Source organism: Urocampus carinirostris, chromosome 14 (assembly GCF_059441175.1).
Source record: "Urocampus carinirostris isolate Australia breed hairy pipefish chromosome 14, RoL_Ucar_1.0, whole genome shotgun sequence".
Taxonomy (NCBI): Eukaryota; Metazoa; Chordata; class Actinopteri; order Syngnathiformes; family Syngnathidae; genus Urocampus; species Urocampus carinirostris.
The window spans coordinates 1,440,496-1,456,427 of record NC_142362.1 but is presented as its reverse complement, the minus strand read 5'-3'; the positions used below and the strand labels follow the sequence as shown (position 1 = coordinate 1,456,427).

General features: G+C 41.7%; 2 protein-coding genes across 2 annotated transcripts in view; both read right to left on the bottom strand.

Moving 5' to 3' along the window:
• Positions 1-4,505: 4,505 nt before the first annotated feature.
• On the bottom strand, positions 4,506-11,245 carry gjb8 (gap junction protein beta 8). Its single transcript, XM_088352428.1, has 2 exons — positions 11,120-11,245; positions 4,506-5,307 (listed from the first exon to the last, which is right to left on the bottom strand). The coding sequence occupies exon 2, from the start codon at positions 5,298-5,300 to the stop codon at positions 4,506-4,508; it is 795 nt and encodes a 264-aa protein (XP_088208554.1). The 5' UTR covers positions 5,301-5,307; positions 11,120-11,245.
• A 2,828-nt stretch (positions 11,246-14,073) lies between these two features.
• cryl1 (crystallin, lambda 1) overlaps positions 14,074-15,932 on the bottom strand; it is a 32,802-nt gene continuing 30,943 nt past the window's right edge. Inside the window, exons 8-9 of the mRNA XM_088353332.1 lie at positions 15,684-15,790; positions 14,074-14,692 (exon numbers count right to left, since the gene is read on the bottom strand). Of these exons, the coding sequence (XP_088209458.1) occupies positions 14,570-14,692; positions 15,684-15,790 (230 nt within the window). The 3' untranslated portion in view covers positions 14,074-14,569. The remainder of the gene's footprint in view (positions 14,693-15,683; positions 15,791-15,932) is intronic.

Below are 15,932 nucleotides of genomic sequence, written 5' to 3'. Positions count from 1 at the left end.
GCAGGAGTTTTACTTTTCCCAAAAAACGGCATTTCTAAAGTATTAGGACACATTCCTTTTGTCACGACAGAAAATTGAGTGGACCTCGACCGCTCCCCTGAGGAACACCACTCCGTTGTTACAAGGCATAGCATTTTGTACTCCTTTGGAGCTATTAGATAAACAATTTCTTTTTGTGGAAAATCATCACCGATAACCAACCTAATACAGTGTCACTCGATTTTGGCAGGTAATCCTTACCATAACCGCCTGCATTAAGTTAATTTCTGTGAAAAAGGAACCACGTGTCAATGTAATAGCGTAACAAAATCCGCGTGCACATTTTTCATCATCCGGGATATTTTGATGCCCCAAAGCAGCAGTGAAATTGTAGTACAGATAAATGAAAATGCAACAGTTGCATCCGTCCATGAATAGTGTAAGTCTATGCTTCTGGGAAGCTACGTATGAGCAAAACTTGTAAATAGAGGGGAATTAGCGATGGAGTAAGCATGGTACTTTGTATGTTTTTGTGAATCTAGTCTCCCAAAAGGTAAAATACGTAAACGACATCTATTTGTGTGCTTTTTATTTCTTGAATTAAGTTAGAAAACTTTTAATATGTTGTTAAAAATGTCAGCATGTGCCGACATTTATGTATTTTTGATATTTGTTCAACAGTAGCACAATCAAATAACATCTTTGATGTAAAAGTATCAAGTTTGAGTTGAAAAAATGGATATTCTTTACAATTTCCATCCATCCATTCATTATCTGCACCGCTTATCCTCAGTAGGGCCGCGGGGGTGCTGGAGCCCATCTCTGCTATATTTACAATTTATCTATTAAAAAAAAACCTAATTTGCTCACAGTCACTACAGTGTTTTCAATAGAATTTTGTGAGACTTCTGTGGAGAGTTTAGGACGGTCCAGAAGAAAACGTTCTACCTTTTTAATACAAATGCATCAAGCTTGTAGATTTTTAGAGCAAAATGAAGAAGCTAGATCTATGATCAGCATGTGCCGCTCTATTCTGTTCTTCTATTCAGGGTTGTCCAAACTTTTGAAAAAAGTCCTAACCTCGTAGCTCGCCTTTGAGGCATTTTCATTTGACTCGCGGGGTCTCGTGAAAAAGCCCTGCTGTGCCGTTAAAACAGCTTCCGGTTGCTTCACCTTTTCACAGCGTTTGTTTGTAGTTAGCTTGTTGTAGTCAGCATTTGGCGCCAACTTCCTCGGACACCGATTGGCTGCTCATCTCTTTTCAAACCCCCGTCTTCCTGTCACCCATTGTCAGTCCGTCTGCGAACCTCAGCCCACGCTAGGCAAGCCCTTTTCGACCCTGACTCTCTCCTGTCCTGTTTTCTGATTGATTCCCGGCTCCGACCCCTTTTCTGAACTCGTTTACATTTTTTGCTCCACCGTCCCGGATACTGATCTGTTTTTTCCGCTTCGACTCCGCCACGGAATACCACTTCCGCGTTCCTGGCGATCTGCTCCCCGTGATCGACAATCACCGGATCGTGGGTGCAAGCCTTTTCCTCCTTCTAAATAAAACTGAGAAAAAACGAACGCAAGTGGGTCCTGGTCCCCGGGTCCGGACTTTGGACTTTCCTGTTCCATTGTATTATAAGCAGTGTAAATGTAAAATGTAATGTCTTTGTATAACGTGAAAAGCACGATAAAATTAACATTCGTCTTTGGTACCATGACTAAAAATAGTGTGATAATGAGATCAAATCGACTGCCTTTTCCTATGTCCACTTGTGGTCCAGTGGTGAGGATTCGGTGTTCCCACCGTCGCGGCCCGGCTTCGATTACTGTTCCATCCGACAAGAAAGTATTAATTGTCATTAATTGCATCTTAGTTGTTGCCCACGAGCAGAAATGTTATCCGTCTTTCATGTTTTGTTCTGTTACAACGGTTTGGTGTTGGAACAATATGTTGTTTTTCTATCCACGTGTATTTTCCCTCTGTCCTCTCACTTTTTGGTTTTGTTCAGTTAGAATTAGTCGATATTTTGAGAACATCTTGGTTTGTCTTCTTTGTGGTGTTGTTCAGTTAGTTTGTTTGTGTTCTTACACATCATGTGTTTTTGTCTTTCAGGGTTTTTTTAAAAAAAAGAGCTCTAGATAAAGACAGCTTCTGTCGTCCTACTTTTTGTTGATAGTAGAGAGTCAGTGTCCTAACATTCTGCTTTTTGTTTTCACAATTTTGTTCAGTTACAGTTAGTTAGTATGCCTGAACTATAATTCATTGTCTTTAATCGCATCTTAGTTGTTGTCCACAAGCAGGAAAATAATCTGACTTTCATGTTTTGTTCTGTTACAACGGTTTGGCGTTGGAACAATATGTTGTTTTTCTATCCACGCGTTTTTTCCCCTGCGTCCTCTCACTTTTGTGTTTTGTTCAGTTAGAACTCGCCGGTATTTGTCTACTTTGTGGTGTTGTTCAGTTAGTTTGTTTGTGTTCTTACACATCATGTGTTTTTGTCTTTCAGGGTTTTTAAAAAATGAGCTCTTGATACAGTTTTAACATCTTGTGTCTTCTTCCTTTCATGTTTTGTGTAGTTAGGGCGTGTTCTTGATCCAGCATGATATTTCATGGTCTTTTTGTCATGGCACTCTAGTTGAAGTCAACGTTTGGTAATATTTCTTGTGTCTTCTTCCTTTCATGTTTTGTGTAGTTAGGGTGTGTTCTTGATTCATGATATTTCATGTTTTTTTTGTCATGGCACTCTAGTTGATGGCCAGGTGTGGGAATGTTTCCCGTGTCGTTTTCTTTTCATGTTTAGTTTCGCTAGAAACGGTTGTTATTCCAACACAGGGGTGTCAAAGTCATTTAAGCTCGGGGGCCACACGAAAGAACAAACATTCTCTCGGGGGCCGGTTTAGTAGATTAGAGAGAAAGAAAAAAGAGAGAAAGAAATTAGAGAAAGATAGGGAAAGAAAGGTAGAGAGGGTGGGACAAAAAGAGAGAGAGAGAGAGAGAGAGAGAGAGAGAATGTGAGAAACAAGAGATAAAAACAGAAATAGTGAGAGAGGGGGAAAGAAAGAGAAAGAATGAAATCCAAAGAGAAATAGAAAGAGAGAAAAAGAGGAGAGAAAGGGGAAAGACGGAGGGGGAAAGCAAAAGAGAGAGAGAGAGAAAAAGAGTAAAAGAAAAAAATGAAGAGAGAGCAATAGACAGTAAAAAGACGTAGAGAGAAAGAGATAAAAAGGAACAAAGAAATAGAAAAAGAGACAGGGAGAGTGAAAGAGAGAGAGAGAGAGAGAGAAATACAACTGCAGCGTTTGTGAGAGGCACCTGGCTTTGGCAACAACAAGTGGACCTATTTCAACCTACAGCTCTCTTTCTCTTGCGCTTCTCTGAGCGTTGTCTCGCGGGCCGGATCCAATCCCCTAGCGGGCCTGATCCGGCCCGCGGGCCGCCTCTTCGACACCTGTGTTCCAACAGATGCTGCATCTTTTTTATTTCATGTTTTGCTCATTTAGATCTAGTTAGTGTTTCAACATAATGTAGCAGGTATCTGAAGTCTGTGTTGGGGTAGCTTTGATATCTTGGTACTCTTCGTTGTTTTGTTCTGTTAATGATTCAATTTTTGTTACTAAATTTTAGTTTGTTTTTATATTTATGGGATCTGCATTTTCAACACATTTGACATTTTCGACGACAACCTTGCAAATGACCACAAACCCGGGCTATTGATTTGAACCCTTTTTGTTAGCTTAAAGCACAGGTGACAAACAGGCGGCCCACGGGACAACACTCAGAGAAGCGCAAGAGAAAAACAAGCTGCAGGTTGAAATATGTCCACTTGATGTTGCCAAAGCCAGGTGCCTTGAACAAAGACACTGTACTTGTATTCATTTCTCTCTCTCTATCTCTCTCTATCTTTTTTTCCACCCCTTTTCTTTCACTCTCTGTGTCTCTCTTTTTCTCTTCCTTTGTTGCTCTTTGTTTCTTTATCTGTGTCTTTTAGCTTTCTCTTTTCTCTTTCTCTCTTTCTACCCTTTGCGCTTTCTTTTCTTTTTTTCCTCTCCTCCTGTCTTTCTATTTCTCTTTGGATGTCTTTCTTCCTCTCCCTTTCTTTTCCCCCTCTCTCGCGACTTTTTATCTCTCTTGTTTCTCACGCTCTCGCCCTCTCTCTTTTTCTTTCTTTGTCCCGCCCTCTCTCCTTTTCCCTCCCTCTTTCTCTTATTTCTTTATCTCTCTTTTTCTTTCTCTTTCATCTACGAGTCCGGCCCCCGACAGAATGTTTGTTCTATGGTCTGGCCCCCTGAGTTCAAATGACTTTGACACCCCTGACGTAGGAGACCTTTGTCGTGAATGCAACAATGCAATGAACAATAATGACAGGGCAGAGAAGAGCCGATGATTTTGTTGAGTTTGACACCCCTGCTTAAAGTGAAATAAGCGTCGCGTAACGATGAATCCGAGACGACTGACGCATCCAGTTTTTGGGAAAAGGAAGCTCCCGGACTCGTCCCGGTCCTCCTTCAGCTCTAGGACTCGTCCCGGTCCTCCTTCAACACACGGTCTTGCGCACGGACGAGTCGGAGGAAGGCGCGGAGATGAGCATCTGGTTCTTCTTGTTCTGCGCGTCGGCGTTTTCGTGCGGCGCCGCCCCCTTGTGGTTGTACACGGCGTTCCTGTCGGGGCGGCGTCCGGTGCAACGCAGCAGCGCCTTGCCCACCAGGTAGCCCAGCTCGGCCACGTTGAGCACCATACAGGTGGAGGAGGAGGCCACCATGAAGATGGTGAAGACGGTCTTCTCGGTGGGCCTGGAGATGAAGCAGTCCACCTTGTTGGGGCAAGGCCACTGCTCGCACTTGACCAGCCTGGGCATGCGGAAGCCGCCGTAGACGAAGTAAAGGGCGTACATGAAGCCGCCCTCGAAGATCAGGCGGAAGAAAAGGCTGCAGGTGTAGGTCCACCAAAGCGTGCCGGTAATGGGGAGCCGGCGGCGCCTGAGCGTCTCCAGCTCGGCTTCCCCGGCCCCGGGCATGCGGCGTTTATCGCCGTGCTTGCGGTAGGCCACGTGCATGGCCACCAGGAGTGCCGGGGTGGAAACGAAGACCAGCTGCAGGCACCACAGGCGGATGTGCGAGACGGGGAAGAAGTGGTCGTAGCAGACGTTCTTGCAGCCCGGCTGCTGCGTGTTGCATGTGAAGTCGGACTGCTCGTCGCCCCAGACGCTCTCGGCCGCCAGCACCAGGATGGTGATGCGGAAGATGAACAGGACCGAGAGCCAGATCTTGCCCAGGCTGGTGGAGTGCTTGTTGACGCCGCCCAGCATGGCGTAGAGGGCGCTCCACGACATGATTGCCCTGAGGGACGACAACCATAACCACACTTCAATATTTCTTTTCGGCAGAATACAATAGAATAGAACACATGTCCGACCCGCCGTGTACCGTAAATTCCGGACTATGAGCCGCTACTTTTTTCCCAAACGTTCAACCCTGCGGCTTATTCAGCGATGCGGCCAATTTATGTCATTTTTCTAACGGCCGCCAGCGGCGCTCGAGTACAAAAGGTAAGATTTAGACCGGTGGAATATATGCGCCGAGGAAGACTGCAACTTCACTAAAATTGGCCGCATGTGAAAGGCAACTTTTTCGCAAGTCTGCCAGTGGATCCTGAAAGCGTGCGGCAGCATCAAAAAATGCACCATCACCAACGGGTTCCGAAAAGCCGGTCTGCTGCGTGACGGAGAGGAGGGCACAGAATCAGGAGTGGATGAGAGCGTGGGACGACGTCTATATGACAAAGTTTCTTTCCGACACTGAGGAAGACGACTTTGATGGCTTCAGTTCTAAGGAGGAAGATGAGGATGGTTTACCGTGATTTTTACAAGTACGGTATGTTTTTTTAACAGACCCGTTTACTGTGTTGCGAGCGTGTTCCTAGCGTGTTGCTACCATTAACTGCCCGGATGAAAGTTATATTATAATTACTAAAGCTTTGAAAACTCTCTCGGTGTATCGTCTTTCTTTGTAAATATGTGTAACCATGTATAATATGTATTTGCAACTGTATATTTTTGTCATGTATTTATTTTGGACACTTACTCTGATATGTCTTGGACGGGCGAATTAAAAAGAAGGGGCGTAACAAACGCGGGCTGACGGGAAGTGGGGACCGGTAAAGATCTGTTTGTGGACACGGCGGACAATAGTGGATATATATTTTTCCCACCCTTGCCTTTGGAAATATACACTATTTTACTTGGATTACTTTCAACGGGACCCGGACTCTGCAGGTCTGCAACAACGCCGTCTCATCCCCGGACATCATATTCTGACGTTTTAGTCACTGTACCTATTCCTTCATATATGACATATACTATACGACATACCAGGGGTCGGGAACCTATGGCTTGCGAGCCAGATATGGTTCTTTCTATGAGTACCTATGGCTCAGAGACAAACTTAATTGCATGAAAATTTTTTCCATCTTGTACAAAACTTACGATTGATCCTGTTTTTTTTTGTTTTTTTTGGTTTGAACAATTTTATTGAGACTATTAACAGCAAATAAACAATGTGAGGTTTGAACAATTTTTCTCGACAATTTTAACAGCAATTAAGCATATTCACAATTTTGTTATATCTGAAAATATGACATTTTAACATTTTTTTCCGACATTTTTAACAGCAATTAAACACACAATTTCATTATATCATATCCCAACAATACGAGTTTTTATCGACACTTTTAACAGCAATTAAATACATTCACAATTTCATTATATCATATTCTAACAATATGAAGTTTGAACGATTTTTATCGACACCGATCCTGTTTAGATACACGCAAAGCCGAACCAAAGCTGAAATACAAAACAGAAATCTGAAATCTCTGTGAGTGATAAATATGCAAAAACCACAGAATTCAGTAAGGGGCAGGAGACTTTTTCACAGCGCTAGGACACATATGACCCATCAGGCTTTTTAATCAGGCCTGCCACTACTACTACTCTCTTCTCCAGTGTCCCTTGAACCCTATTTGCTAAGTTTAAACTTTAGTAGATCCGCAAAATAAGGAGAGAAGTCATCAATGGATTTTGAACTTGCAAGGAGAAGAAGGGACAGAAGCTTTCTGAAAAGAAAGTCCAACCTGTTCTAAAGGTCCTGTCTTGAGCACTTTCTTTTGATAAAATCTCCTAGGTTACAGAAGCAGATCCACTCTTAGGGTGTGGAATCAAAGAACAGGGGCATGGTAGGCCGGTAGTGACAAGAATATAATAGTCAAAACAACTAACAACAGTGCACGATAAGCCAAAAGTGGCATCCCATGAAATATCCTCAGCAAGTGTTCAATATGAGACAGAATCAACTTATCACTCATCCATTCATTTTCATCATGTATTTGTTTATCAAGGTATATATCAAATGCCAAGCCTTAAATATAAATGATCATATTTTGTGCTTAAAAAGGGGTGTGATATATTACTATTACTATTTTTAGAAAAAAATGTGATGAAACGGTCTATCAATAAATTAATTTGAATTGAAATGTTGAATTGAACATGCACATACAAATGTCTGCATGTATATTTAATCTTTTCCCACCCTCATGCGTTGTTATTGGATCGAGACTCGTAGGAGATGATACAAAGATTGTCAAGTCCCGTTTTTCGTGACGTCTCGAAGGGCTGTACAGACGATTACAGGCTACAGACTGTTATGACACTATGCCTGATCTAAAACCGACATGAGGGCAAGGGAAAACTCAAACATACATGCAAACAGACATCGTCAACATGAAATCTAAGTCATTTATAAGCTATGGAATCTAAGTGTGTTTTAAGCCTAGATTTAAACAGTTCCACTGAGGTTGCAGGCGGGATCTGCGTTCTGCTCTGGAACCTGCGGATTTCTTCTTGGCTCTTGGGATCACTAGTAGACTTAACATTGTTTCCCCTCTTGGCTCGCCCATTCTGCCAAAGTTTTTAACCAAATGCACTCCGCAACTTAAAAGTGTAATGACAACTGATTTAGATCATGAACAAACAAAAAAATTACATAAAAAACTGTAGAGGGAAAGTTTACAAAAACGTCTTATTTTAACAATAAAAGTAATTAAAAAAAATGTTGGAAATTAATACTTGGCACCGGTTTCATCTTTTTGGTTTTTGAAGCTTAAATGATCAAGTTTCCAAAATCGACAATGTTTTTCTTATCATTGACAGAACCGGAACAGAAACAGGACCCACTTGCGTGACATTTACCACAAGTTTTATTGAAAGAGAGCAAGGGCTGCGCCCACGATCAGGTGTCGCTGGGCGCGGAAAGCAAGTCGCTCTTGTACTCGGATTGTGATCCGAACACGGAAGTGGATGTTCCGTAGCGAGCAATGGCAGTGTCAGGGGCGGAAAACTCGTCGGTAGCCGGGACTGGGAGAGCAAGACATGGTCGGGGTCCTAAGCAAGTCATAAGCCGACGCGGTCTGGATCAAAACAGGTCGTAGCGGGAGACAAACAGGAGCAAAAAACGGGACATGCGTGTGTCAGGGTCGAAAAAGGCTTGCCTAGTATACACGGAGATTCGCAGATAGTAAAGATAGTCAAATGAAACATCCTTTTAAGCCAGTGCTTCTCAACCATTTTCTGAGTTGTCATTTGAAGCCCCAGCGCGTAATATTTGACAACTAGACGGCACCGTTGTCTCATACAAATAAAAACCAGTGCCGAGAGCACAGCGTAGCAGCAAAAGACGTCAAACAAACATGGCGTCAACTATGATATATGGATTTCACTATGTTAAAGAAATACACATTTCTCAACCTATGATTTTTTATAAAGATTAACATTGGTATGATGGGAAGTGTGAATTTATTATTATAAATCTATTATTATTATTACTTATTATTATTGTGAATTTTCCTACGGGGATGAATAAAGTATCTCTATCTATTTTTCTATCTATCTAGACATCTAGACATCTATCTAGACATCTATCTATCTATCTAGACCAGGGGTGTCAAACTCATTTTAACTCGGGGGGCCACACGATAGAACAAACTTCTGTCGGGGGCCGGACGAGTAGATTAAAGAAAAAGAGATAAAGAAATAAGAGAAAGAGGGAGGGAAAAGGAGAGAGGGCGGGACAAAGAAAGTAAAAGAGAGAGAGGGAGAGAGCGTCAGAAACAAAGATAAAATGTCGTGAGAGAGCGGGAAAAGAAAGGGAGAGGAAGAAAGACATCCAAAGAGAAATAGAAAGACAGAAGGAGAGAAAAAAGAAAAGAAAGCGCAAAGGGTATGAAGAGAGAAAAAGAAAAGGGAAAAAAGGAAGTTAAAAAGACACAGAGAGAGAAAGAGACAAAGAGCAACAAGGAAGAGAAAAGAGAGACACAGAGAGTGAAAGAGACAGCGACAGAGTGGGAGAAAAGGGGTAGAAAAAGAGAGAGAGAGAGAGAGAGAGAGAGAAATAAATACAAGTACAGTATCTTTGTTTGAGGCACCTGGCTTTGGCAACATCAAGTGGACATATTTCAACCTGCTGTTTGTTTTTCTCTTGGGCTTCTCTGAGTTTTGTCTCGTGGGCCGGATTCAATCCCTTAGCGGGCCTGATCTGGCCCGCGGGCCGCCTGTTTGACACCTGTGATCTAGACATCTATCTATCTAGACATCTATCTAACTATCTATAGTTCATGTGTTTTTACCTCGTATTCAAATCCATGTTTTTCTTTTTCTATATGAAAGGTTTTTTTCTACCACTAGGAGGCACTAAATATTACAAACTGTCATTTTTAAAAAGTAACTTTTTTGTCTTCACTGTTTGTCGTTTGGTTGAGTTTTCTCCCACTTTGTAGAACGCGCTGCACTTAAAAATAAAAGCCACTAGATGGCGCTGTCGTATCGGCAAAACAATAATGCAAATTTTGACTTTCATTCAATTCCTGTATCGTTTATTTATTTAGTTTTTATACACAAATATTATTCATGCAGTTTTGAATCACACACATCCGTTTTTTTTTGTCTCGCAATGATTCATATTTTCATTGTCACTTCGAAAATCCTACTTGCTGACGCCATCTTCTGTCGGAAATCATCATTGCAGCCTGTTTAGCTTAGATGTGCTGGAATAAACTCTTCTTTCTTTTTTTTGTTGGTTTGGGTTGCCATTTGGACTGTGTTTGAAACGCTGCTTTTCCTACTTTCACCATTTTCATCCTACGATCAAAGGAAACCGTAAGCGTATGCGTAAAAACACTCTCAACCCCGAACCCACATACATTTATCCGAATGATCCCAACGACCGTAGTAACTTGAGTTTTTTTGGAGCGTTAAAAATAAAAAAAACTGATTTTGCATCATATTTATCGGACTTGTTTCATGTTCTGATCGGTGTCTGAAATAACGTCTGCCTGTTTTTAATTTTCAGTGTTTTGTTTTTTTCAAATCAAACATTTGCTTTATTCCGATTTCGAAATCTTCGTTCGGTTTGGAAATTTCGGAATTTCGGTTCGTGAGGCAATTTGCATACTCGGCAGCCAATCGGAAGCCCGCGTCGAATAACTTTGTGCTTCCGGACTTTCCCTAGCGTTATAAGGTCGTGCCTTCGCATATCATTTTCCAAAGTAGATGCACAGAGAACGCAAGAAAAATGGAGAAGTGGTTCAGAATCAAAGCAAAACCTCATTCAAAAGAAGCTAACAAAATTGATGACGCTACAAAACGTAAACATACATTAAAAGCATCGTGGAAAGAGGAGTTTTAAAGTGTTGTTCTGTTATATATTCTGATGATCAATCCTTAGTAATTTGTAACAATGTATTTTTTTTTTGCGATGAGTCGTCTTTTTGCGTTTCAAGTTGTGAAAAATGGGCCAGGCAACTTTTCAGACCGCTAACTTTTTCTCATGAGTTTTAGACACTGGTTCTGCTGCTCTTTTTGATTTCTTTAAAAAAACATACTTTTGCGAGACTTAGAACGGATTCATGCATTTCCATTGAAAAGGCGTCTCTACTTACAAATGTTTAAGGTTACAAAGCGACTCCTACAAGCAATTCAATTCGTAAGTAGAGGTATTTCCCAGATTTGTGACACACATTTCTTCGAATTCTTGCAAACCTATTTCCATTCTAAACTTTTTCCTATTTCCTATTTAAACGATGACACGTTTGTGACCTCACCTGTGTTGATCGAATCCAGTTACAATCGAAGAAATCAATTATCTCCCGTCAAAAGTAGTCCTTCGATTGGGCGCATTTAAAAAAGTCAGTTCAACCAATGGAACGAAATCCAAGCTATAGTAGAGCAGATAAGCGACGTGCTCTTCGGAGGAAAATCTTCAAGCAAATACGTACCAAACTTCTCCCACTCATCGACATGTGAGGAGTGGGCGGAGCTTAAGACACACACACAATGGACACACACTAGTCTTGTAAAGCGGGGTCTTTCAACCTGTGTGCCGGGGCACACCAGTGTCCCGCGAGACCTTGTCGCAGATCCATTCATTATCTGCACCGCTTATCCTCAGTAGGGTCGCGGGGGTGCCGGAGCCCATCCCAGCTATCCTCGGGCAGTGGGTAGGGGACACCCTCAACTGCTTGCCAGCCAATCAGAGGGCATTTATTCACACCCAGGGACAATTTGGACCGGCCAATTCACCTGAAATGCATGTTTTTGGAATGTGGGAGGAAACTGGTGTTAAAGTTAAAACTTGTATAAACTCTATGTTGGCAGAATTACTCAAATAAAAACAAGCATTAAGGTAAATACATTTCCCAAGCGGAAGAGCACTGTCCCGGATGGGCCACGACCTCGGCAGCCCTGGCCCCTCCCGTGTGTGTAGTTAACTTTATTCACACAGGAAACAGAAAAATACACCGGAAATGCGACTTCAAAATAAAAGAGTACAAGACTGATAAACGTACAAGAGATGCAATTAGACTGATTATTGAAACGTTACTTCATGTGTGTGTGTGTGTGTGTGTGTGAAAGATTGTTTCTATATTTAGGAATATAAAAACAAGTTATATTCACACAGTGAATTCTGAGAAATGTTACAACCAAAACGACCAACCTATCACCGGAGTGCCCGGAGGAAACCCACGCAAGCACGGGGAGAACATACAAACTCCGCACAGGAAGTCTAGTAAAATGAAATGAAATGATCGGCATTTATATAGCGCTTTTCAAGTCAATGACTTCCCAAAGCGCTTTACAGTGTGCTTCACATTTCCCAATAGCGGCCGTGATCTGTGCAGCCATGTAAGGCGCTAACCTGCTTATTGGGGGTAATTGGGGGTTCAATGTCTTACCCAAGGACACTTCGACATGTAACACGGACAAGCCGGGATTCGAACTGGGATCCCTTAATCCTAAAACGATCGCTCTACCTCCTGAGCTACTGCCGCCCCCAAAGTAGCTGGATTTGAACCCATGACCTCAGAACTGTGCCGCACACGCGCTAACCACTGCCCCGCCGTGCTGCCCGTGTGCCGCAGAATATTGTCCAATTTGATCTTTTAAAAAATGATGCCATTGTGCAATAAAGTTGCTTTCTTCCTTCGATCTGCTGTGTAACCGTCACACTCGTCCATATCAGTAGGTGGATCAGGGGTCTTAAACTCACGGCCCGGAGGCGAATTGCGGCCCCCAGGATGATAATTGGAGTACAGGGGACCTTGTGTATTATTTTTTTCTGTTGTGTCTTTGAAAACAGGTGCTGAAAGCACAATGGAAAAAGACAAAATGCGGGGACTCCGAGTGACCAAAACGCACCTTTTTGGTTTAAAAAGAGAAGAAATAAGAAGAGAGAAACGAAGAAAAAAAGAACCAAAAAGAGAAACAAAATGTATGAAAAAAATAAGAAATAAGAGAAAAGGTGAAAACCGAAGAAAAAAATAGAAAAGGAAAATTACAAAAAAGAAAAAAATGGAAGAATGAAAAGGGAAAAAAAGATAGAAAATTGATTTTTTTACCTTTTTGTCTAATTCTCTGATGTTCTTTCTTTCCTTTTTCTCCGTTTTCCTTTTTTTGCATGTTTCCCCCTTTCTTTTGCCCATTTTTCTTATTCTCCCTTTTTTGTCCCTCTTTTCCTTCTGTGTTTTTTATACATCTTTTTTTGTGTGAAGATCATTCTAAACAAAATTGTCATGAAAGTTTCAACTTTGTAGTGTTTGACGATATCATCATGAAACAAAGTGAACCCTTTTCAAAGAGAACAGAAAGTGCTGCAGAAATTCTGAGGAAACTCAATCTGGAAATAAGTCAATAAAAAAACTAAAGTTATTAATAATAAAGACATGTTTAACTCCAGATTCTTTAGCATACTATATATACCAAAAACAAATTTGTTTTGAATAGTGGGTTTACATTTTTGACATTTTTTTTGCGGATACAAATTTTGTTACACATAGAATGAACTGTATTGCTTTCTTTTTTCTTTTAAATTATAAGTACAAATATAAAATGATCTTTAAAAAAGGTGGTAGTGTCAATAACCAGAACAGGAGGAGAACCCAAAAGCGCGATGTTTCTCACACAAGCTTTTATATTACAGAAAATGGGGACGTCATGCACGTTAACCCAAACGCCAGTGATTCGGCGATCGTTGGGCGGAAGACGTAAGGCAGCAGTCTGGCGTGGAATGACAGGAAGCCAGATCGATACCAATTGCTCAAGCAGATATCGGACTGATGGAGCGATACCGGACAGGACGGGACAGACGGGATTGATATCAAAACTGGATATCGAAACTAGACAGGAACAATACCGGACAGGAAACACAGGCAGGGAACAGGACAGAGTCAAAACCCACGTCTTTCGGGGCAGAGGTTCGTTGACAGACTGACAAAGGTCGAGTGAGAGCACTGAGCTTAAATAGAAGGCAAGCCAATCTGTCAACGAGCCGCAGCTGGCGCCACACGGGCGGGGCCAATTGGGCGCCATGGCAATCGTGACAGGTAGGAAAAGAGTATCTCATATATTGGCAGGTGTATAGCATATATTTGTATATATTTTGCATGTACTTTGATTTTTGATTATTGTTTGATATTATAGAATATGCTGAGGTTTTAGTTTTTTTTTCCCGTCCGTCCCAAACTTTGATATTTGAATGAGGAGGAGGACATTTTAAATGTCTTTGGGAAATCTGATTCATTTATTAATCAAAGATCGAACGATTCATCGATTGTGAAAATAATTGTTAGTCGCATTCCTAAATCCTAGCATTAATACACATTTGATAATTCCCTAGTGAGGTGTAGCATGCACCTGCCTTCCTAGGGGGGCAATGACACTTCACAGGACAATATCATACAAACTCATACTAGTTGCCGTTAATCAAGAGGAAGAAGAAAAAAGCAGAAATGCAATGGCATTGTTTTTCAGCTAACATGTTGAGAAACACGGAAAAGATTTCAAGCATTCACAAGCACGACATCCAAAATCCAGGCATTTTTCAACCCTTGAAAACACGTGAAAATTCTAGCATTTTCAAGGATTTCTAGCACCCGTACAAACCCCTGAATTTATATATCAATACGCTTTTCTTCTTTTGAATAAGTTTATCAAAATCTGGTGAATTCAGTCAATGTCAGATTGGATGTTTGTTGAGGCGAATTTTAGCGACGGGTTTAGTGGTCCGGATTCGGTCCCTGGTCCTTCTTGAGGCGGGCCAGGCCCATAAGAAGTTGGTCTCGCCGCTGCCGGCGCTCTGACAAATGATGCTCGTCGTTGGGGATCAGTTTGCACATCTCCTGCAAAACAAATCCAGCTCAATTACCGTATTTTCCAGACTATAAGGCGCACCAAAAACCCTCAATTGACCAGAAATGTAAAAGTTCCCCTTACGGTATATACCGGAGAATACTGTTGCTTCAATTGAAAATGTGTTTAAATTAAATGATACCGTGTATGGTAACTGTTTTGCCTTTGAGAAACATTTAAAGTGGTTTTCGAATGCCGACATTTTCACACGTGGGCAGATTTAATTTCTTAAACAATTAAACTAAGTGAACTCCATCGAATTAGCCGAATTAGTGTCGCTCGAGTCTCCGTCAAGCCTCCTCTCTCTATCTTCCTCGATCTTCTGCCTTTCCTCCTCTTCCCACGTTTTTTCCGCAAGCTGGTGTGCCGGCTCCTCCCATGGGCGTGCCAGGAAAACCCCCTCGCCTCGATGTCTGAAATGGTCAAAACATCCCCGAGCGTTTCTACCTCACCAGGGCTGTCTGCGTCGAGAAGTGCTGATTATCTTAACAGCCCTTGGTCCCAGTTCCCCGCTGTTCCTGTAAACATCATTCTTTACGAGGTTGCATTGACCTCGCCCCACAGCTCAGCCAGTGAATATCTTTTGCATTTAAATGTAATTTGTATTTGATCGTATAAAATCCTTTGTAGTCAAATGTATCCCCTTCTCTCTTTCACTCTCTCTCTCTCCCTCGCTTTACTCTTCTCTCTTTCTCTCTAATCGTCTAGTCCGGCCCCCGAGAGAATGTTTGTTCTATCGTGTGGCCCCCGAGTTCAAATGAGTTTGACACCCCTGTACTAGGGTATCACAAAAGACTATTTTTGGGGGCACGCGTCTTATAATCCGGTGCACCTTATAGTGCGGAAAATACGGTATTTCAGTCTTTGAAAGATTAAATGTTGTCAATAATCGATGTGGGCAAAAAAACCTAGACAGACGAAATATGCAGACATAAGTACTTGTATCTAAAATATTTTTAGTTTTTTGCTTCAGATATGTACCCCAACGATAATCTTGGCGTCCTCAGCGAGGAAGTCCGGCACAGGTCCCGAGGACTTCAGAACTCTTTGGAGACCAGGTCCGTAGCGTTTTGTGTAGTCTTCCAGACCTGAGGAAAAAATGGCAGATGGGCTTTAGAATTTTGCATCTACCAATGTGTTCATTTATATGTTTTTTTCATTGGTTTATTTTATATTGATATTTGTCTTTAATCAATGTTATGTATTTTTCTATTCATTTGATATAGTTTT